General features: G+C 41.6%; 2 protein-coding genes and 1 long non-coding RNA gene across 8 annotated transcripts in view; 1 reads left to right on the top strand and 2 right to left on the bottom strand.

The window, feature by feature from the left end:
* Nucleotides 1-1,906: 1,906 nt before the first annotated feature.
* On the bottom strand, nucleotides 1,907-17,026 carry LOC124036067 (riboflavin kinase-like). Of its 2 annotated transcripts, XM_046350193.1 has the most exons (5): nucleotides 16,551-17,026; nucleotides 14,946-15,047; nucleotides 9,922-10,073; nucleotides 4,270-4,372; nucleotides 1,907-4,142 (listed from the first exon to the last, which is right to left on the bottom strand). In XM_046350193.1, the coding sequence occupies exons 1-5, from the start codon at nucleotides 16,630-16,632 to the stop codon at nucleotides 3,991-3,993; spliced, it is 591 nt and encodes a 196-aa protein (XP_046206149.1). In that variant the 5' UTR covers nucleotides 16,633-17,026; the 3' UTR covers nucleotides 1,907-3,990. The 2 variants fall into 2 exon arrangements, with proteins under 2 accessions (XP_046206149.1, XP_046206150.1); XM_046350194.1 differs by lacking the exon at nucleotides 14,946-15,047 and having other exon boundaries at nucleotides 16,551-17,019.
* Nucleotides 11,002-22,801, top strand: LOC124036069. The gene is made up of 4 exons (XR_006838846.1): nucleotides 11,002-11,451; nucleotides 11,769-11,823; nucleotides 11,951-12,061; nucleotides 19,876-22,801. It is a non-coding gene; the product is annotated as an uncharacterized LOC124036069 (long non-coding RNA).
* LOC124036066 (protein prune homolog 2-like) overlaps nucleotides 21,437-22,803 on the bottom strand; it is a 52,299-nt gene continuing 50,932 nt past the window's right edge. For 2 of the 5 annotated variants that reach the window (XM_046350191.1, XM_046350192.1), the window contains one exon: nucleotides 21,439-21,847. In XM_046350191.1, the coding sequence (XP_046206147.1) occupies nucleotides 21,817-21,847 (31 nt within the window). In that variant the 3' untranslated portion in view covers nucleotides 21,439-21,816. Of the gene's footprint in view, nucleotides 21,848-22,803 lie in introns of all 5 variants that reach the window. The other 3 variants (XM_046350189.1, XM_046350190.1, XM_046350188.1) reach the window with 2 other exon arrangements.

Here is a 22,803-nt window from a genome sequence, read left to right as displayed (position 1 = left end):
CTTTACACCACTGAAAGCGTCACCTGTGCAAAGGAGTACTACCAGTAAATACATTATTGTAGAATCATCTTTGACAGTTTGACACTGCAGCCTACGAGAGATGCATCTTCAAACATGTTTAATAGGAATACAACGTCAGGCAGGACCATACAGCAGCAGGACAGAAGGATTTTGAACGAGCCCAACACATACGACTGGTCCCTGAACAAAGACCCATGGTTAACTGGGAAAAGACTAAACAAAAATCCAAAGCTATGACATGATGCTTCAATAACTACAGAATTCCATGATTTCTTACAACAGTCAAACGTATGCAATCACAGCTGAAAGGACTAGAAAATAACATTGTATTGGAGGTTGGGTAAACTCTTGGAAAGCATATCAATTATTTACAAGGACGTGGGCTTATCCAGCTAAAGCACATTTTGGGAACAGGCCATTCTGCCATCCTACACTTTGTTTCTTTATAAAGGCAGAATTACAAGTGAAAGAAGAGTGGGAGAAGAAGCAGATGACCCTGGTTAATGGCATTGGTCTGATTCTTCTGAGCACGGTCTCGACTGAGCTAGATGATCTCATATTAAACAAAGGAAACATGTTGGCTCAGGGTTGTGGTTTGGTGCCAAACTGGAGAGCAAGCCTACTAGTATTACGAACAGATGCCTCGGAGTACAGTTGCCTAATCCAACACTAGTGCCTAGTACTTGATCAAATATAAGCCATGTTGTTTTGACAGTTTAATGAGCACTTCTAGCTGCACTGATTTATAGAACATCTGACAGTTAGGTACAGAGGACAAACACACCCAGACAGGTATAGTCCTTACAAAACTTGAAATCACAGGTAAACATTTCAATAGGGGTCTGACCAGATGAAAAACATTAATAAACCAGCTACTGACCTGATGAACACAACCCTGGCCTTCAGAGTAATACCATTAAAAAAACAGAACACTGGAGCTGGGGGAAACAGAGAAACATTAGAATGGCCCTTGAGTCATGTTCTCTTACTGTATATTGTAGGTTTAACTAGTCAGTGGTGGCACCAACATTTTTTCACGGTCATTGTGTAGTGCTGCCTGTAATAATACAATATTTCTTGGGGCTGCTAGGCTCTCGAGTGGGCTTCAGCACATTTCTTACCCCTCACAGGAGACACCCATGAATACACTACTGAGGAGATAACTAGCATTGCATGATAAGTGTACCAGGGGGGGCCCAGGACCGAGTTTGGGAAACCCTGCACAGGCTAATGACAGGGGAAGTCAAATAAGACTGACAGTGAGCACACTGGGTTTACATTAAACACAGATTCTGCTGTGTATCAGTTCGAGAAACCGTATGTATATGTTGGTCTATGTCCTTCTGTGGTACTAAGGTATAGTACTGCTAACCACTCAGGCATATAGGTCTGGGGAACACAGAAATCCCTCGACAACTGGTGCCGAGTCCGTACTCTGACCAAACAGTAATCATAAATTAACCAAGAGAAAACTTTATTATTGATAGAGGAATTTTAGATTCCTATGTATTTTGTTGCCAAAACCAAATTCGCACTCGTTTCTAATTCATTAATGAGGTGTAAGTTCATTAATTATGCATGAAGTAGAGCGAGACCAGTCTTAAAAGTCAGGTAAGAGCGTTTAATTCCAGAGAGTACTAAACGCATACACACATTTCCACAGGTTATAAACTGAAAATGACGTCAGCGTTTTCCAAACGTTCTATTTCACAAGCAGAGGGGCCCTCTAGCACTTGAGCCTTCGCGTTATCAGCACGAAGTCAAGGCCAGTCAGTATAAATCAACATTCTAGACAATCTGGAGATGGCCCGTTCCCACCACCTGGAGATTTGTACAACTGAATGAACTAAAGAACAGACCTTCATTGTTACTAAACTCCTGACTACATTATATACAATTGGGAAAGGGAGCAAGAGAGAAAATTCACATGTACAGTACATTATAGCATTTGGACTAGTCAGTTCTGATTGGAATGTATACATAATTAGTCATTTCAACCATAATTTCCTCTATCAATTATAAAGCGTTATGTACGCATGCTCAACACTGTCCACTTTGTCCTCTGATGAAATGACAAAGAAAGAAAAATGCACACATGCCCACCACATCCATCTGCAGAGAATCAGAGCCTTGTTCATAAATGGCAGTTTGAAGTGACTCAAATCCATTTTGTTTTTTGCATATCTGATTTGAAACGTTTTTTTTTTCTTCTAAAGTTTGAACAGCCCAGAAGCACAGGGAATCAGATATTTGAAGCAACTTTTCAAACCAACCTTAATAGGTGGTTTGAAATCAACTACAAATCTGATTCCGGGCCATGCGACTTGTCTGAATGGTCAAATCTGATGTACTTGCTCTCTTTTATCATTATTATTTTTAACACTTATTTGGTATGTCTTGTTGCTTGCCAACATTGACAAGAACATGTAGCTAACTAGCTTAATGGTTTACAAACAAATTAGTAAAATGTACTAGAACGCTACCTCTAACTAGCTAGTTGACTGCTGGGGCTAGCCAAAAAGGACTCGTTTTGAAAGTTGGGTCATCTTATCCTTTAAGCTTTTAAAAAAGTGCTCATGCACTGATTTTGAACATTTAAAGCAACTGGGAAATGTTCATGGCAGGCATTGGTGTCATCGTAGCTTGCTATACAACTTCTGAGTGACAGGAAGCATGAGCACCACCAACAAAATCAGCCTACACCACTGCTCACGCACCCGTTGTCATAGTAACAACTTGCGTAGCCATGTCAGCAAAAGACTGCGGTCTGAACACACAAATCTGATTTGGTCACTTGTACAGACTGTCCAAACAGCAAGTTACTCCAAAACGGATTTGAGCACTAAGGCCTGCAGTGTGAACAAGGCTTCACTCTTCTCTTATCTCAGTGGAATGAGGGTCCAAACAAGGTTAAGTAAGTAAAAACTCAATTCTGGAAACTTTCAACATACAGTTATGTGGACCCATTTAAAAGATGTCAGACAAATCTTTAGTGTTAAATAAAAATGGCCCTCATTGCTGGGGTGGGAGAATGCTGGATTTGACCAATGAGGAACTATACAAATTAAGGAAATCAGAGAACTGGAAGCTGCATTCAAGCATGTCTTTAGCCAACCATGCAGTTTGTGTAGGTCAAATAAGAACATCAGTTTCTCAAATAAAATAATGTGGATGAATTCAGTGCTGTGTATAATGCAACTATTTAGCCAAATGCAAGATAGAGGACTTCTCTGCTTCAAGGCAGACATTTTGAATACACCCGAAAATGAAGAGGAGGAAAAAGTAAGTGCAAAGCCATGAGGCTGAACCCCAATTCTAAACAATACAAAATTACCATTCATTTCAAAAGGACATTTTGTCACATATGCTGGATAGGTGCAGGGAACAGTGTTGACCAGGGACAGCCATATTAGTACTGCGTCCCTGGAGCAAGTGGGGGTTAAGTGCCTTGCTTAAGGGCACTGACAGATTTTTCACCTCATGTGCTCAGTTATTTGAACCAGCAACCTTTCAGTTACTTGACCGACGCTCTAACCACGAGGCAACCTGCCACCTTTAGCAGTGGATTTGGTGGTACAGGGCTCCTCTCAACAGACATTCAATTCCTGGAGTTGCACATTACCAGGATCATGTCATTTGGCACCAAAAAGTAACATATTGGCAGTATATTTTATATATATTATATGTGAGAGAAAGAAAGAGCATAACAGACAGGAGAGCCACCCAGTCATTCAAACGGCAATGGAGAACACCCAAAGCAGTGTTTGTAAAAATCACTTGCCTCTTTTTGATGAAGTAATCGTGGCACTCCTTAACGTCAGTGGTTCATGTTTGCTCCACACTAAAATACAAGCAAGGCCTCTGCCGGCCAGGTCACTAGGCCTAGTGAAAAATTACATTTGGATGGATACTTGCGACAGCGACTTTACCAAGTGATGAGCAATGCGAGAGTTGTTGCGTGATTAGAGGTCAGTGGCCCTTCGTGATCTTGTTGGACGACGTCATGGACGAGCTGGCAGAGGCAATGAAGAAGTTGTCCTTTTTGAGTTTGAGGTGTTCAGGGAGGTCCAGCTTTCTTTTGGCCTCCTCAATGTCATGGTTGATCGCTGCTATAAGGGCATCTGCAACAGAGAAGGGGTGAGCACAGAGAAGGGGTGAGAATGTGTGGCCTTAAGTCTGAGGATGGTTGTGTGTGTACAAGGATGGAGGAGCGTGTGTGTGTGTGTGTACACCAGTACTCACTCTTACCAAGTGAGTCATAGCTCCTCTCTGGACGGATGTATCCCACCAGGACTACACTGAGGATCTGGCCATAGAAATCTTCTTTAAACGTGTGGATCACATGAGTCTCCTGTAATACATGTCAATCAATAAAATGTCAACAGTCAACCAAAAGACACAAACATAGGTAACACCTTATCCGAACCAGGGTGAAGTCTGGTTGATAGTGGTCGAGGGTCTAAAATGAAATAACCCAAATTTCAAATCAAAGTGTATTAGTCACATGCGCCGACTACAATAGATGAAATGCTTACTTACAAGCCCTTAAACCAACAATGTAGTTTAAAAAAAAAGAAATAGAAGTAGTAAGTAATGAAAGCACAGCAGTAAAATAACAATAGTGAGACTATAGACAGGGGGGTACCGGTACAGAGTCAATGTGCGGGGACACCGGTTAGTTGAGGTAATATGTACATGTAGGTAGAGTTATTAAAGTGACTATGCATAGATCATAAACAGAGTAGCAGTAGTGTAAAAGAGGGGAGGGGGGGGGCAATGCAAATAGTCTGGGTAGCCATTTGATAAGATGGTCAAGAGTCTTACGGATAGAAGCCTCTTGGACCTAGACTTGGCAATCCGGTACCGCTTGCCGTTCAGTAGCAGAGAGAACAGTCTATGACTAGGGTGGCTGGAGTCTTTGACAAGTTTTAGGGCCTTCCTCTGACACCGCCTTGTATAGAGGTCCTGCATGGCAGGAAGATTGGCCCCAGTGATGTACTGGGCCGTACGCAGTACCCTCTGTAGTGCCTTGCGGTCGGTGGCCGAGCAGTTGCCATACCAGGCAGTGATGCAACCAGTCAGGATGCTCTCAATGGTGCAGCTGTATTCAAATACTGTTAGTATAACATGATCTGTTAGACACACTACAACAAAATACACATAGCAAAATCTAATTTGAGAATTTCTCAATTCTATGGCCAAGCAACACCTCAATAAACAGACATTCAATAGCAGTTAAATATAAAATCAGTATGGCACGAAGAAAATCAAAGAGAATTAAAAACAGATGTCATTCACCACACACAGTCAATAACAAAATCAGTCGCAACCTTTAAAACAGGGCACCCCTTTTTTTTTAAACAGTTCAGACCTCTGGTAGTTAAGTCTTACTACATTGCAGGGCCTATGCTTCTTACCTCAACGGAACTAGATGAACAAGCACAATCCTTGCGCTTGCCTTGAGTGCGTGTGCTTTTGGAGAGGGAGTTCCAATGCTAGAGCGGTCGGTATTTAGTGCAGTGGTGGGCAACGGAAAGCAAGCTTTGCCAGATGACGTTTCTTCACAAGAGACTCAGAGGAAACCCTAGAATTTCCTTATACAGTGACTTCAGAAAGTATTCAAACCCCTTGACTTTATCCACATTTTGTTATGTTAGTCTTATTTTAAAATGTAGTAAATATTATACCCCATAATGACAATTGATTTAAAAATACAATAATATCACATTAACATAAGTATTTCCATCGCCAGCAAGTACAGCATCAAGTCTTCTTGGGTATGACAAGCTTGGCACATCTGTATTTGCGGAGTTTCTCCCATTCTTCTCTGCAGATCCTCTCAAGCTTTCAGGTTGGATGGGTAGCGTTGTCGCACAGTGAATCAGGTCTCTCCAGAGATGTTCGATCGGGTTCAAGTCAAGGCTCTGGCTGGGCTATTCAAGGACAGTGCCTTTTTAGGTGCCTTTTGGCAAACTCCAACCGAGCTGTCCTGTGCCTTTTACTGAGGACTTGCTTCCGTCTGGCTATTCTACCATAAAGGCCTGAATGGTGGAGTGTTGCAGAGATGGTTGTCCTCCAATCTCCACAGAGGAACTCTGGAGCACTGTCAGAGTGACCATCGACGCTGCAGACATTTTTTGGTTCCCATCTCCAGATCTGTGCCTCGACACAATCCTGTCTCAGAGCGCTACAGAAATTTCCTTTGACTTCATTGCTTGGTTTATTCTGATATGCACTGAACTGTGGGACCGTTATAAAGACAGGTTTGCCTTTCCAAATCATGTCAAATCAATTGAATTTACCACAGGTGGACTCTAACAAAGTTGTCGAAACATCAAGGATGATCAATGGAAACAGGATGCACCGGAGCTCAATTTCAAGTCTCATAGCAAAGGGTCTGAGTAAGATATATATATTTTTATTTTTAAATGTGCAAAAGTTTCTAAAAACCTGTTTTTCTGTCATTATGGGGTATTGTGTGTAGATGAGGAATTTTATTTAAAATCTACACATCTAATAAGGCTGTAACGTAACAAAATGTGGAAAAAGTCTAGGGGGCTAAATACTTCCCTAATGCACTGTATTTTGGGTCGTTATCCAAGGTCGCCACCGAAACTACTTTGACACAATGTACCTGCCGCTTACGGAGGTGACTTGCTAGTATAAGGTTAGCTAGCTAGTAGTGTTGAATCTTCAGGACCTAGAGAACTAGAATTGCCGTTATCTAGAGTCGCTCTCGTCTCAACAAATTTATACAATTAATATGCTACACACAAAATACATTTGCATTACAGAAAATAGCTATATACCGGGAATAAAACTAATTCCTACCCCACAGCTGGGTTTCTCTTGGTGGCAGACACCGAAGCAGAGGTCAATGAGCAGCTTTGCTTCATTTCCTGTACAATTGTAGGTGTGCACCAAAGACTTGACATGTTGACTCCAACCGTCTGTCTCGCTCAAGAGTCCAACACATTCAGGAGTTCGGTTGAACCTCTCAGGTTGAGGGTCTTCTTAGGGGTGATAGGGTGTGGTTCGAGACGTCTTGATTCCCAACAACTCTAATGAGTTTACTTTCAAAAGTCTCTTCCTTGGTCAAAATGCACCCTGGACAGAAAACCAGTGGTCTATGAAGAGTTCTCGCAGTACCCGTGCCACTGTAGTCACTTTCTTATCTTTTGTTGAGAAAACCTGACCGTACTGGGTGACGTGGACAGTGTCACCTCTAACAGGTTACCTATACCTTGTTGGTCAGGGGCTAGGGAACGGAAGTCTATTCAGATCAGATTCCATGGAACGTTGCTAGAGATCGACCCATTTCGGCAACTGTTCTCCCACAGTTTCAGACACAGGGCTCTACATTACGGGACATGCATAGAACCTGTCCTTTATCAGCCTATTGGTTTGTCTACACCCATGCGACCATCTCATCATGGTGCTGGTGCAGGACCTGGGAGTGTTACTTCTGAGGGAGCACCAGTTGGTGGACCTCTGACTGGGGTGTGTGTCACTTAGTAGACTAAACCATCCTTGAGTTCCAACTTCTCAGAGGAACTGGGGTGAGAGTCGGTGGCTGGAGAGAACAGAAGTATTTAGATATTTTCCCCATAGGATTGGAGATCCTCTCACGAGGGTCGTGGGACATGCATATAGTGCTCTCTGGAGGATCCCAAGTCTCAGCCACTCCACTGAATCACGCACAGAACGAGCAGTATGCCTGGTGGCATTGTCATGCTCGAGGGTCATGTCAGGATGAGCCTGCAGGAAGGGTACCACATGAGGGAGGTCTTCCCTGTAACACACAGCGTTGAGATTGCCTGCAATGAGCTCAGTCCGATGATGCTGTGACACACCGCCCCAGACCTTGACGGACCGTCTACCTACAAATCGATCCCGCTCCAGAGTACAGGCCTCGGTGTAATGCTCATTCCTTTGACGAAGTGCGAATCCGACCATCACCCCTGGTGAGACAAAACCGCGACTCGTCAGTGAAGAGCCCATTTTGCCAGTCCTGTCTGGTCCAACGACGGTGGGTTTGTGCCCATGGGCAACGTTGTTGCCGGTGATGTCTGGTGAGGACCTGCCTTACAACAGGCCTACCTCTCAGCCTATTGTGGACAGTCTGATCACTGATCGAGGGATTGTGAGTTCCTGGTGTAACTCGGGCAGTTGTTGTTGCCATCCTGCACCTGTCTCACAGGTGTGATGTTCGGATGTACGATCCTGTGTAGGTGTTGTTACACGTGGTCTGCCACTGCGAGTACGATCAGCTGTCTGTCATGTCTCCCTGTAGCGCTGTCTTAGGCGTTTCATAGTATGGACTTTGCAATGTACTGCCCTGTCCACATCTGCAATCCTCATGCCTCCATACAGCATGCCTAAGGCATGTTCACACAGATGAGCAGGGACCCTGGTCATCTTTCTGTTGGTGTTTGTCCAGTCAGTAGAAAGGCCTCTTTAGTGTCCTAAGTTTTCATAACTGACGTTAATTGCCTGCCATCTGTCTGTAAGTGGTTAGTGTCTGGTTCATTAATTGTTCATGGTTCATTGAACAAGCTTGGAAAACAGTGTTTAAACCCTTTATAATGAAGATCTGTGAAGTTCTGGAACTTTAATGAATTATCTTTGAAAGACAGGGTTCTGAAAAAGGGACATTTCTTTTTTCTGCTGAATTTACAAGTACAGGGTAATGATAAAGGGATCTCGGCAGAGCTCCAAAGTAACACACCCTTGTCATAATCAGGGTCAAATCTGGTTGTGGTCTAAAAGAGGTGGTCTTGGGTTGAAAATGAAATAACCCTAGGTGTGTATCCATTCCCAATTCAAATACCTTTAGAATAACCTAACCCATTATCAGACACACTACAACAACATGAACACAGCAAATAGACATTAAACATAATCCTATCAGTATGGCACTAAGTCAACCAATAGACTTAGAGCTCACCCCAAAATACTTTGACACACAGGTTATCTGGCTTGGGTTAACTAGTTAGAAGCCAATATTAGCTAGTAGCGTCGCATCTTCATACAGGACACAGAGAAAACTCTAGAATTGCTAGAGTTGCTATCTGGAAGAGGGGATGTGATGGTGTGGGGGTGCTTTGATGGTGATACTGATTTACTTGGAATTCAAGGCACAATAAACCTACGTGGCTACCACAGCATTCTGCAGCCATACGCCATCCCATCTGGTTTGTGCTTAGTGGGATTATCATTTGTTTTTCAATAGGACAATGACCCAAAACACACTTCCAGGCTGTGTAAGGGCTTTTTGAGCAAGGAGGAGAGCGGTAAAGTACTGCATCAGATGACCTTGCCTCCACAATCACCCAACCTCAACCCAAATGAGATGGTTAGGAATGAGTTGGACCGCAGAGTGAAGGAAAAGCAGCTAACAAGTGCTCAACATGTGGGAACTCCTTCAAGGCCGTTGGAAAAGCTTTTCTCGTGAAGTTGGTAGAGAGAATGCCAAGAGATTGCAAAGCTGTCATCAAGGTAAAGGATGGCTACTTTGAAGAATCTCAAATGTATTTTGATTTGCTTAAAACTTGTTTGCTTACTACATGATTCAATGTGTTATTTCATAGTTTGTGTCTTCACTATTACTCTACAATGTAGAAAATAGTAAAAGAAAACCCCTTGCATGAGTACCTGTGTCCAAACATGACTGGTACTGTAAATATTCTAAACTTAAGTTCAAAAAATACAATTTGTTTTGCAATTTAGAGAGTCGAAAAAGGTGTGGAGACCAACTTTTTTTTTAAAATTTATTTTTCAAACTTATTTTGGAAGAAATACGGAATTATTTGAGAAGTGCAGGGGTGCCAATATATTTTGCCACAACTATATTGGCCTATATACCTTTATAACCTATATGGGTGGGCGAGCTGGACTTGCCATGGATTTCTTGGCGTTGTTGTAGTAAGGGTTACAGCCGATGCTCATCACCATCTTGTGGATGTCTCCGTTGTCCACGCACGCCCAGCCATAGTAGATTCCTGTGCTGATGTCGCCAGGCAGGAGCTCCACCACAGAGTCTGTGAAGTTGGCTGATCAGAAGAGACATTCAAATGACATTACAGGGCTTGACATTCATTTTTTCAGCCACTTGTCCTTCAGATAAAGTCAGTAACACCATGAGCCAAAATGGTGAAGTACATAGGGATGGGAAATTATTTTCGGTCCCGTTCTGTGAGCTTGTGTGGCTATCACTTCGCAGCTTAGCCGTTGTTTCACCTAGACCTTTCCACTTCACATTAACAGCACTTACCTCAGCACTTTGACTGAGGCAGCTCTAGCAGAGCAGAAATTTGACTGACTTGTTGCAAAGGTGGCATCCTATGACGGTGCCACGTTCAATAGGATGCCATGTTCAAAGTCACTTAGCTCTTCAGTACGACCATTCTACTGCCAATGTCTGTCTATGGAGATTGCACAGCGGTGTGCAAGATTTTATACCTGTCAGCAATAGGTGCAGCTGAAATAGCAGAATCCCCTAATTTGAAGGTGTCCTCATCCTCTTGGTCATGTAGTGAACCTTTAACATCATGTCAAATGTTTCAGGCATGTCCACTAGCTAGCTAGTAAAATAGTACAACTTGGCTAGGCAAGGTAACTTATCTAGTTCGTTCATTAAGTGTGAATGCCCCAGAAGCCGGTGTTGAGGATATTGGCACGTTTGCCATGATGGCTTCTCGGGAATTATCCCTTTTATAATATGGGTTAGCAACATATTCAAATATGATTGACGTATTGTCATCAAAAGCTACATTTTGGTTATTTTATTCATACAATGTCATCCTTCCACAATATATAGCCCCGACACAAATCTAGGGTTGCTTCCCAAGCCGGCTGGTCGTTCGTTCTGTCGGTTGACAGAGACGCGACCCAGTCGTCCAGTCTGTTTTTCCATTGCCATATTGTCTGGAAACGTTCTTATCCCTTGCTTGCTAGCTATACACTACAGTAGTGGCTGCATTTGTTAAAACGGTTGTCTAGTGACATTTAACAACGAGGCACGATTTCGCCAGGCATAGAAAAAAAAAGCTCTCTCGTTAGGACGCTGTTGTTTAGAAGAGCTGTTGTTTAGAAGAGCTATCTAACTTAAGGGTGACCAGAAGTCCCCGTTTTTGGTGGCCTGTCCCCTGAAATGTCCCCGTTTTTAACTGTGCGTTAAAAACAGACCGCAAGGTGAAATATTTTACTTGGCAAGAAAGACCCGGCAGCAGAGCCTACGGGTTGACGTCTCAATCGCGTTGTGCTTGTTTAGGCCAACAGAGGGGGCTGCTCGCTATAGCAACTTCATTCACTCTTCTTCTACTAACTACTTGCTCGCGATAGTTTTAGAGAAAACTGCTGTGGAAAATTCGTCCAGAAGCAAGTATCAAGTGAATCCACAACATCACCAAAAACGTCTTTTCAAGCCAGGTACGTTACAATCGTTTGAGATACTAGCTAGTGATGTTATGTCACAATTTATTATCTAGATAGATGATCTGCTCTATAAGGTTATGCTAGCTAACGTTAGCTATGTAGACTAAGTTGGTTAGCTAGCTACTGTTATGGTAGCTAGGTTAAAAAACGTTCACATGTAAACATGCGGTGGACGGGCTATTTTGAAAATATGATTATATTAAATGAATGCACAATTAATTATGATAATATTTTTGTAGATTACAATTTTAATGGTTTGGCATTATCATAAGTAGCGTGAAAATATATTGAGAAATGTTCATGGATAACAGTAGCCGTGGAGAGGAAGACTGGATACGAAGAAGAGTGAAGGAGACAGGAAGAAAGGTATGATTACAGAGCCTGCCAATTTATCATTACAAAAATGTTTTTCAGACTAAATACAAAAATGAGGCAAGCAATGGGAATCTGTTAACCAAAGTATTATCTAATAGTATGCTATTTATTAATACAGATTGAAGAGGAAGATGGAGTAAAAAGAGTGAAGCAAGGAGAGTGTAGAAGAGTGAGGTGGAAAGGTGAAGAGAAGGAAAGAAGACGAGTGAAGAAAAGAGGAGAATAAAAAGTTGAGTAAGAAGAGTGACAAGGAGAGTGAAGAGCAGACAGAGGAGATACAATGACTCTTTCCAAGAAACGGAAATGCACTCGTGAAAAACAGAGAGAATTTCCATTTATAAATCAAATGGTTCACTGCACCCTTTGTAATTCCTCTCTTTCAATTGGCAGCCGGAGAAGAACATCAGCAGACGAAAAAGCATAAAGCCTCTGAGGGCCTGTGTTAGTATGCCCTCTGGCTGAGATGCAAAGAAAGTTCAAGGAGAGGGGCTACAAGAATGATCAGATTAATATTGCCATTGAGAAAATTCAAAACAAAACGAGACATGACCTTTTTCAAGCTCAGTCTCGCAAAAAGACTCATTCTTGCGTTCCAACTACCCGCTATTCAAAGTGCTCTGAACAAATTAAGGGAATTGTTCAAACATTGGCACATCCTAAAATCCGATGATAGTCTCGGTAATGTGTTTTCGGACCTTCCCTTGGTCGTATTCTCGCGGGGCAGAAATCTCAGAGACCAATTGGTAAACTCTGATTTACCACCAAGATATTCCTGAACAACGTCTATTTGCGCCCCTACTGAATGGAAATTACAAATGTAATGGCTGTGCTCAATGCAATGGCACTTATAAATGTAGATCCTTCAAACACCCACAAACAGGGAAATCGATCCCAATAAAAGGTGTTATTACGTGCTCCACTAAGGCAGTTATTTATCTTATAACTTGTCCTTGTGGTAAAAATTATGTAGGTAAAACAAAGTGAATTAAAAGTATGTTTTTCAGAGCATCGTAGCACCATTAAGTGTAAACTTTACTTATCCAGTTGTGGCCCACTTCTTGGAGGCAGGCCACTCGATTTCGTCCCTGCGTGATATTGGCATCGAACATGGAGAGGGGGTGACCTTGATAATTTGTTAAAACGAGAGGCTGCCTGGATCTTTAAATTAAAGACCCTTGCGCCCTTCGGTCTCAACGTAGACTTTGATCTGAAGCCATTCTTGTGATTATTGTGACTGCCATTGTAATTGTTTGTAAACTTGTGTAGTCAAATTAATCTATGATCGTATGCTATCCATTTGTTGTTTGTATGCTGTTCTTTGTATGACATTTTAATATTTGATTATTAACCAACGATATTAGGCCACTCGTGCCCATGATTACAGACACCTGTGTCATTTGACACTATATGAACGAGTCATCCCGCAGTGCTTGTGATTATACCCTGATGAAGACAGCTTGGCTGTCAAAACGTTGGTAATTACATTTTTGCATCTGAGCTCCTAGAGTGTTTAGCTCTTTTAGTTTCAAGTTTACTCCGCTAGCCAGCACCTCGTCTTAATAGGTGTGCGTTTCTTTTTCTTCTAGTATGCCCTCTGTCACCACATTCTTCAAGAAGGTAGAGCTTTCAAGAAGAATATGGTTTAGCTGTGCAGTAGGGTGTCTTTGCATACCACACTATGCGACACAATCATAGTGACAGATCTATGGACTGCACAACACAACTGACACAAAAGCTTTATGAGCCAAAGTTTACATGTGCTAGGACAAAATGTGACACAGGACCTAGACCAGGTTGAATTTGTGTCCCTGTCCATTGATGCGCCAATCATGGACATGTTAAGCTGCTGCCTATAGTAGTCAGATATTGCAAGATATGAGGGCAGCACATCTGTGGAAACAAAACTGCTTGATTTTGTTGAATTGAAAGGAGAAACAGGAGATTGCAGCTGAGGTCCTGGTCGTCATCCAAAAATGTAACATGGAAAACAGGCGTGGCATTCTCTGCCGACAACAAATACCAACTTTGGAGGACTGAATAGGCTGGGCAGGGTCAATGTCCATACCAAAGTTTAAAATGCTCTGCAGTGGGAGGTGGCTTAGGTTGTCCTGCCCACAGTCATATCACACAGTCAAACAGCTTTGGATATTATGTTGAGTACCTGCTCACAACGATATTTGGATATGTTCATATTTTCACCATTAGGAGTAGAAAGACTGAAGGACTTTTGTGAGTTTTTTTGGCCAAGAGTACCATGACATTTTAGGACACAGCAATGTTCGCTGGCTGTCCATGCTCCCTGCTCTAGAAAGAGTGCTGAAAATGTATGTGCCATTGAAATCCTTTTTTATTTCTGAATACAAATGCCCTGTTGTCCTGCGAACAATGTTCGAAGATCCACTGACTGAACTTTGGCTGGCCTTTGTCAATGGAAACCTGACCGTATTCAGTGACACAATCAAGATGCGTAAAGGCCAGGACCGCTGTGCTGTGGAGTCCGCTGCAATTCTGAGAAACTTTGAGGCAAAATTGACTGCAAGACGTGACGACAACAACTTCATTACAGTTTTGGTCAAAGGACTTCTGAGAGAGCTAGAGGAAAATGAAATATGGTTTAGCTGTGCAGTAGGGGTGTCTTTGCATACCACACTATGTCTAAAGAGAGCTTTCTCAAAACATCCCAATTGTTCTTCACTATGGCTGTGAACTACTTGCAAGCATGGGGAAAGCACACAGATAATCTAAAAGATTTACATTGTCTCCTTTTAAAAAGGAAACCTCTGCGTTAAGAGATCCAGAAGGTAGCAGCCAGACTGCAGGAAAAATGCCCCAATGTGACCATCAATGAGGATGCATTGTGTGACGAGGTTACTGGCCTGCAAGAGTTCCTAAAGGGGGGATCGCTTGAAGAATGGAAAACATCTGAGACACCGCGTAGTCAGAGAGGGAGTACGGTGGTTACCCACTTCAAAGCGAGTGACATCCCACACACTAACCTAGCTAGATTAGAGTGTGTTGTCATGTGCTTATCTGGAAGTAATGCACCAGTCGAGAGAGTGTTCTCCCAAATGAATGATATGGACAGCAGCAAGAAATAGATTCACTGTTCCTACCATCAAGGCCATGCTTATTGTGAAGACAAACTTCAACCTCCCCTGCCAGGAGTTCATGGAGAAGCTGGCCAAAGACAGAGCAATCCTGAAGAAAATTCATTTCTGAGAAATAGAGATCAGGTTGGTATAAGTATATTATGTAGTTACCAATCTCATCAGCATCTTATTTCTTTATTAAGTATTTCACATACTATTGTGTGTTTTTTCAATTTTGCTCATGTTCTATTCTGCTCTTATTCTAGCAGGACCACTGAATGGCTGAAATCTGTCCATTTCGGCAGTCAATATATAATTAAAATATCCAATGTTATTATCTATGACATAAAGGGGTCAAATTCCGGTTTCATGTATTTAGTCTAACAGGCACACTGTGACAGACAGCGAAGACAACTATATTACAGAAACACTACAGACAAGTCAGAACTGTCCGATCTGAACAGCCATTCAGTGTAATAGTTGTCTTCGCTGTCTGTCACAGTGTGCCTGTTAGACTAAATACATTAAACATAAACTAAATACATTTGACCCCATAGACTAAATACATTTGACCACATTTTTATGTCATAGATAATAACATTTGATATTTTAATTATACATTTACTGCCGAACTGGAAATGGACAGATTTCTGAAATGAAAACAAGCGACACTTAAACTAACATGGCTAACACAATAAAACGTCTAACTGAAGCTGGAAATCATGCAAACTAGCTGCACTTAGTTATAAAAATAATTGTATGGACATTTTGTATATAGATCCATAAAAATGAACTGATTCGTGATTTCGACTGACAGAAACGCAGCCTGACTCGCTCGTCCCGACCCCATACACATTCATTACTATGGGACAGTTGGAGACAGAATTTGAATATTGAAACAATGTTGCAAATGTCAGACAGACAGTAAGGTTGATACAAATCGCCGCTGTTGAAAACTAAATGTTAGTCTAAAAGAAATGTGAGAATGTCTAGATGTGCTTTCTATAGTGGAGACCAAGTTTATAACTTCCCTGCCTGGGTCGATAATCCAGGCTGTATCACAACTAGCCGTGATTGGGAGTCCATAGGGCGGCGCACAATTGGCCCAGCGTCTGGGTTTGGCTGGTGAAGGAGTCATTGTTAATAAGTAGTAGTTCTTAAAACACTTACCTAGTTAATGTTAAATTAAATAAATATTTAAAAAATAAAAGGACTGTGGATTGCGCAGTCAGAAGGAACAGAGTAAATAGGCATTTTAACGTCATAGATTTAGCCAGTGGTCATTTGTGGAACAGACACCGGCTGGAACGCGCTTTTAACCAATCAGCATTCAGGATTATATCCACCCGTTGTATAGCTGTAGTTATCTGTTTCGCGCATGGATTTGTTTTACTGTTTCCTTTAAATTATTTTCAGTCATAAAAGATAGCCAGTTACAATACTAAATGAACTAACTAGCTAAAGTGTTAGCGCGATACAAGGCCTATATAATCTCTAACTAGCTGCCAACAGCAGTAACGTTAGCTATCTAAGCAGTGAAGTCAAATCATAATTATCAAACCACATGCGGGTGAAGCATACCGTTAACAAACATATCTAGAGGATACCGTTAGTTACGTTTAACATTACCTGTGAGAATTCCTAGTTCTTTGCTTCCTCGTCCGAATCCTCGAACGACTTCCCCCCGGCAGAAATACGGAAGATTCTTCATGTCTGCTCTCTTCCAACTGGAGACGACTTTCAACAAACGTTAGCTAAATTGTTAACGAGCTGTGTAGTTGGCTACCTAGTCAAGCCTAGTCTCTAAAAAGCGTGCTGCAACGTTAGCTAACTCGACACACACTGGTGAGGATGACCTCGAAACGAAAGACCAGTAGCTAGCTAACAACTGACAACCGCAGGAAGAGATTATTCCCACGCAATTCCAAGGACCACAGTTCGTATTTTATTGTTTATTGACCAGCGAAAATTACAGAACAATTCATTTAGCTAAACTAGCTAGGTAACGTTAGTTTGAGATGCTTTGGTCACGTACCTAGCTAAGTGGGCCTATTTCAATTTGTCATTGAGGTCGACGCTGCTCGGTGTTTTTCTCATTTAACCTATGTGAATGAAATCGACGATCCTCAGTGGTTTGCTGCAATCTGGTCTCAGAGCATATAGTATTATTCTGTACGTACTTCTTGTTCGGTGGGATTTATCAGCAGTGGGCGTCCAACGTTTGGTGCATTACCGCCACCTACTGTACTGGAGTGTGGGTCAGAGACAGGGAGAAACTAAAACCTACCTGCAGCCCTGTTGCCATAACAAAATACCTTTAAAAAAGTGTTAATATCTACTCAATATATTCGTTCAAATCATTTTCCTGTAGCCCCTTCTTCCTCATACTAGATTTGTCTCTCGTACACTGTGATACTACCCACACTGTAGCAATACATGCTCCATGGTCTCTATTTCCTGGCAAAAATCATGCTTTCCTATCACATTTAAAGTCTTATTCAAACGGCTTTGTCTCACCCTTAATCTGGTCAAATAGCCTACTCTCTTCTATCCCTTGCTTCCATCCTACTTAAATAAATGCCTGCCCTTAGTATCTCAATTCTACTGTATGTAAATCCGAGACACTCAATTTGTTATGTTTCATATGGTATGTATTAATGGCCACCACTAACTTCGTTTGTTACAATTCTGTAATATACATTACAAATCGCAAAATGTACAATATGCTACTAATTTGCCAAACATACAATATGCTATGAATTTGCGAAATGTATAGTATGTTACAAATTATAGCTAGGTCAGAGTTAAGTAATCATACCAAACATAACATATCAAACTAATGTAGAGGTCCGGAATTACATTTATTATGTTACGTCTAGTCTATGAGACCAGGCTATTTATTTAGGCTAACCATTAGCATTTGCACTGGAGAGCTGCGTGTTACCACAGCCAAAGTTAACGTTTTGGTCTTACTTTAAGGTTAGCAGTGTGGTTAGGTTTAAAATCACAATTTAAGAAGATCAATTGTAGATATAGGCGGGATTTACGACTTTATGGCTGTGGTAACTAGTGACGCCCTGAACTTGGTAGCTAACTGACCTCGTACCCACCCCAAGGCTCTCATCCAATGACTGCTCTCATCCATTACGTAGCATCCGCCTCTTTACCTCTACACAACTCCACAAGTGCTTGGTCTCAAAGGTCGACAATGTTATTGAGGCACAGTATGACGGAGGCGTATAATACATCAGAATTGAAGTTGAAATGATTTTATGTCCAGGATTTCTCCTACTTGGAGAGGACTCTGTTACCTTCAGTTTACAAAAAAAAAACGTATTCAGGACAATGTGAAAATGTGAAAGGACAAAATGAAGTATATTATATTTGACAAATTTCTTCATTGTTGAATATATTGTGAAATACTTTATGTGCACAACTAGTTAACAACAGAACTTGCAACCAGACCTTTAGACGTAGTTAGGTACTGTGTGTGTTTAGTTCACAGCAGAACAAAATAAAGATTATCCCTTTAAACAAGTTTTGACAGGGAATTTAGAAATAAATATGAACAAAAGAAATACACTTAAACTTGATTGGTTCATCTTCCCCAGGCCCCCTGCATCAATTTACATAATTTGTATACTTTTGGGTTGCTGCAGTTAAGTGTTACGGCTCTCTTATGCCCATTCAGAGAGGTAAGAAAACTCAAAACCAGTCACCAAAGGAGATATGGGGAAAAAAGGCAGGAATTCACTTGGTCATGGATAAATATTGCACAATTGCTGTTAGCAGAGACTTTGAAGAGTAGGTGGAGTGGTAGTAAAGTAAAATGTTTAAAGGCTAAAAAGCAATCATTTGTAAAAATATCTTCAACCAGGCAGTTATTGTTAATGTTAATTTAAGTATTATTTTTTTATAAACCTTATTTTGGTGACAAATGTGATTGCATTGTTGACAGCACACAACAATGCATCATCAATGCCTCTTGGGATCAATTAATTGATATTCAGACAAAAGATCACCAATAAAATAATGCCTATAATGGTTATAAAAAAATGGATTTTATCATATATTGTGTCAAAAGGTAGTCGGAACATGGATCATTTGACATTTTTGAAAACTATTTTGTGTTATGTTGTACTACACACGGCCTGGAAACATTCATTTCAATGTATTTAAATATTCATGTTTGGACAAACAATTACCATAATTTGTTAAACTTTGACACCCCATCCCCATTTAGCAAGAGTTACAAAAGCCATTGAAGCAGACCTAAACTAATTCATGCACTATTGTTGAAATTAGTAAAAATGCTATACAAATTGTCATTATAACATGCCATTGCTGGTATGACCCTCTTGACTTTTCTTTAAAAAAAAAATATTTTTATTAATTTTACCCCTTTTTCTCCCCAATTTCGTGGTATCCAATTGTTTAGTAGCTACTATCTTGTCTCATCGCTACAACTCCTGTACGGGCTCGGGAGAGACGAAGGTTGAAAGTCATGCGTCCTCCGATACACAACCCAACCAAGCCGCACTGCTTCTTAACACAGCGCCATCCAACCCGGAAGCCAGCCGCACCAATGTGTCGGGGGAAACACCGTGCACCTGGCAACCTTGGTTGGCGCGCACTGCGCCCGGCCCGCCACAGGAGACGCTGGTTCGCGATGAGAGAAGGATTTGGTGGCACAGCTGGCGCTGCAGTACAGCTCCCTTAACCACTGCGCCACCCGAGAGGCCCCCTTGACTTTTCAACTGCCTCTGTAATTTCCAAAATATATTAAATTCTTAGAGTTGTTAGTAATAGGAATTTAAGATGAAACATATTTTTCAAGAAGAGACAGTTAAAGGGTTATGATGATTGGCCTGCCTATAACTAATTTGTGTACATCTTCATGACTACAAATGTAAATTAGGAAGTGCTCAAGTGTTCTTTCTCTATTTTTCCATAGTTCTTTGGCACTCAGCGGGACTGGGATTATAAACTCAGGCAGAATAGTGGCATGCCACATTTACAGTTTAAACCACAATGACATCCCGGAATATCAACTTGGAGAACTGATGTCGTTTGACACTCACACTGAATAAAGACATGTTAATTAAGGTAACTTCACTAGATAGCCTGCAATAGTGATAAAAAAATCGTCATTACATTGCCCCTTCTTAGATGGCATTGAGGAGATTCTCAAAGTTGCTGCTCAGTGCGATGCTGGAATCCATTGGTATCTGGATGCTTACCCAGCTCGGTTCTGTTCAGGTGAACCTGTACAACAATGGCTAGAGCTGGCTGCAGTACTCAGATGCAGAACCACATTCCGCAGGACGACAGTGACTGCAGCGCCACCCTGCAAGGAGACATGATGGACATCGAACATGCCAAGGTCCTGTCAATTACACGCAGCTTCCTCAACAGCACGCAGTTCCCGGACAAACACTACTGTACCTGGAGCTGACCAGGGGTACCTGGAGATCCCCGTAAATCTTGAGGAGGAGCACTTCCCTTTGGCCTTCTCGCTGGTCGTCCACCACAAGGTGAACTTCGAGAGACTGCTCGCCTCCCAAAATATGTACTGCGTCCACGTGGACAAGAAGGCCAAAGCGTCCGTTCTTGCCTTTGTCATAGCTATCACGTCCTGCTTTGACACAGTTTCTTTGGCCAGCCATCCGTTAAAGTGTGGTGTACCCAAGTTGGAGTTGAGTCCACGCTGACATCCATTGTACTGGTGATCTGTACAGGGATAGCCCTCACTGGAAGTATTTAATCAACCTCTGTGGCCAGGACTTCCCCATCAAGACCAACCAGGAGATTGTGCGCAGCCTGCAGGCAATGGCTAGGGGAAACATCATGCAGTCAGAGTCCATGGCTAGAGGTAAGAAGGTCTGCTGGAAGATGTTGCGGCAGGTTGTTGATGGCAAAATTCAAGGAACAGAGCAGGACAAAGACACAGACACGGACCCCATTGCTATCAGATGTCTGGAGGAGTATCTTAGACTGGCAGAAATGCACAAAATAAAATAATTTGTATCCTCTGAAATGTGATACAAAGTTAGAATGAGATAAAGAAGGATACGACAGTGATGTCATGAATCACAAGTCATCAGGAAGTACATCTGCATTGGGAACCAAATCAAAACTTTTATGGTGCCATCTCTGTCTTGTCCTTCTTAATGTCATCCTAGATATGTTTTCTTTTGGAAAAATAACCCAGGAGGTTCTATCAAACTTTTACATTTCCTGATGATTTCCTGTCTTACCTTCATATTCTGATCGTTTATTTAACAAGGAAAGTAAAACCACAATGTGATTTGTAAATAGGGTGTTGGTATTGATAGTTTTCTTAAATATATTTCATTGACAGATGATAGTTAATAAACTTGCTGCTTGGCGTCACCCTGAGAGAGTTTGTCAAAGTAACATTGTATCGTTGCTGCAGCAAAATCATTTTGAAAAATAAAATGTTTTTTTTGCCCCCAACTGTATGTCATTAGAAATAACTTAGTGATTGACAGATTGACAGGTTTTAAACAATTTATTACATTTTGAAAGCATGTTTCTTCAAATGAAATCCAATTTCTTTCAAAAACTCTCAATCCCCATTACTTCCCAAAATATATGTCAGTTCCCCTTTAAATACTCATGCTTACTCGCTGCCAAAAGTTACAGTTTATGCGTTATATGTTGTGTTGAACACTGCCTGCGAAGAAATCATAACTTGGGGACCTTCTGGGTTCTTGCTTCTCTTTCTTGTGGCGACAGACTAATAATGAATCATACATGGTAGAATAGCCCCTTCTCTTCACCACAGGTGTGTGAAGGCAGGACAATGTGGTCTACTCTAAACCGCAGGATCATATGTCAAGGGCCAGAACGGATAGCAGGCACCAAGGAATAATCAAACACCGGAATTCACTCTCTTATCCACTCTGTGAGAAAGAGAGAGGGGGGGGGGGGGAGAGAGAGTATCTTCGTTAGACTTGGCGGCAGGTAGCCTAGCGGTTAACTGTAGTGTGCCAGTAACCAAGAGGTTACCGAGAGGTTACCCGAGCCGACTAAGGTTAAACATCTGTCGATGTGCCCTTGAGCAAGGCACTTTACCATAATTGCTCCTGTAAGTCGCTCTGGATAAGAGTGTCTGGTAAATGACTATAGTATGGGCATAGTGTTTTGTGAAAGTGTGGGAAATGTTACTCTATGAAGAAAGATTTAGAAATGTCAAGAGGGATATGCCGTCATTGGTTATAAGAGGGAGCTTCAAGGGGATCCGTGTGAGAGAGTCAGAGACTATGCCTTCAAGGAATTCCTCACATGCAAATTATTTAGCTTGTAGCTTGTTCCAGTTGAGCCTTTAGTGTTAGATAACATTGACATTAGGGCTCAAGTCTCGTGAGCTGGCTGAGGGGATACTATGCACACATGACTGTAAGTCGCTTTGGATAAAAGCGTCTGCTAAATGGCATATATTATTATTATTATTATTATATTAGTGCTCTAACCTTAGATGGAAAAAGGCTTAGACCTAAATACATTTACTGTTAATGTATGATACATACAAAAGAAATTCTTCGTCCTGTCTTGATCAGTGTCAAAGGTTAAGGGTTAATGGTTAGTAAAGGATGAGAAACACACCAAGGGGTAAAGCGCACTGTCAGTACGCATGCAGCTAGTTCAGCTCATCCTGGGCTATAAGGGGTTAAGAGGGTTAGGAAGGGAACAGAGAATGCTAAAAAGATACAGTTGTGCCCGCTGAAAAGTTTTTTGCCACCTGTGCCGGGATGAAGGCGAGTTCCTTGTGGCAGCAAGTACAATTGCATGTTTGTCGAGTAAGTTTGACAAAAGTTGCATTAAATGAATTCATCTTAAAACATCGTTGAGTATTTAT

The sequence above is a fragment of the Oncorhynchus gorbuscha genome, linkage group LG05 (genome assembly GCF_021184085.1).
Source record: "Oncorhynchus gorbuscha isolate QuinsamMale2020 ecotype Even-year linkage group LG05, OgorEven_v1.0, whole genome shotgun sequence".
Classification (NCBI taxonomy): Eukaryota; Metazoa; Chordata; class Actinopteri; order Salmoniformes; family Salmonidae; genus Oncorhynchus; species Oncorhynchus gorbuscha.
The sequence above is the reverse complement of the archived record's forward strand: the minus strand, read 5'-3'. Positions and strand labels throughout refer to the sequence as shown.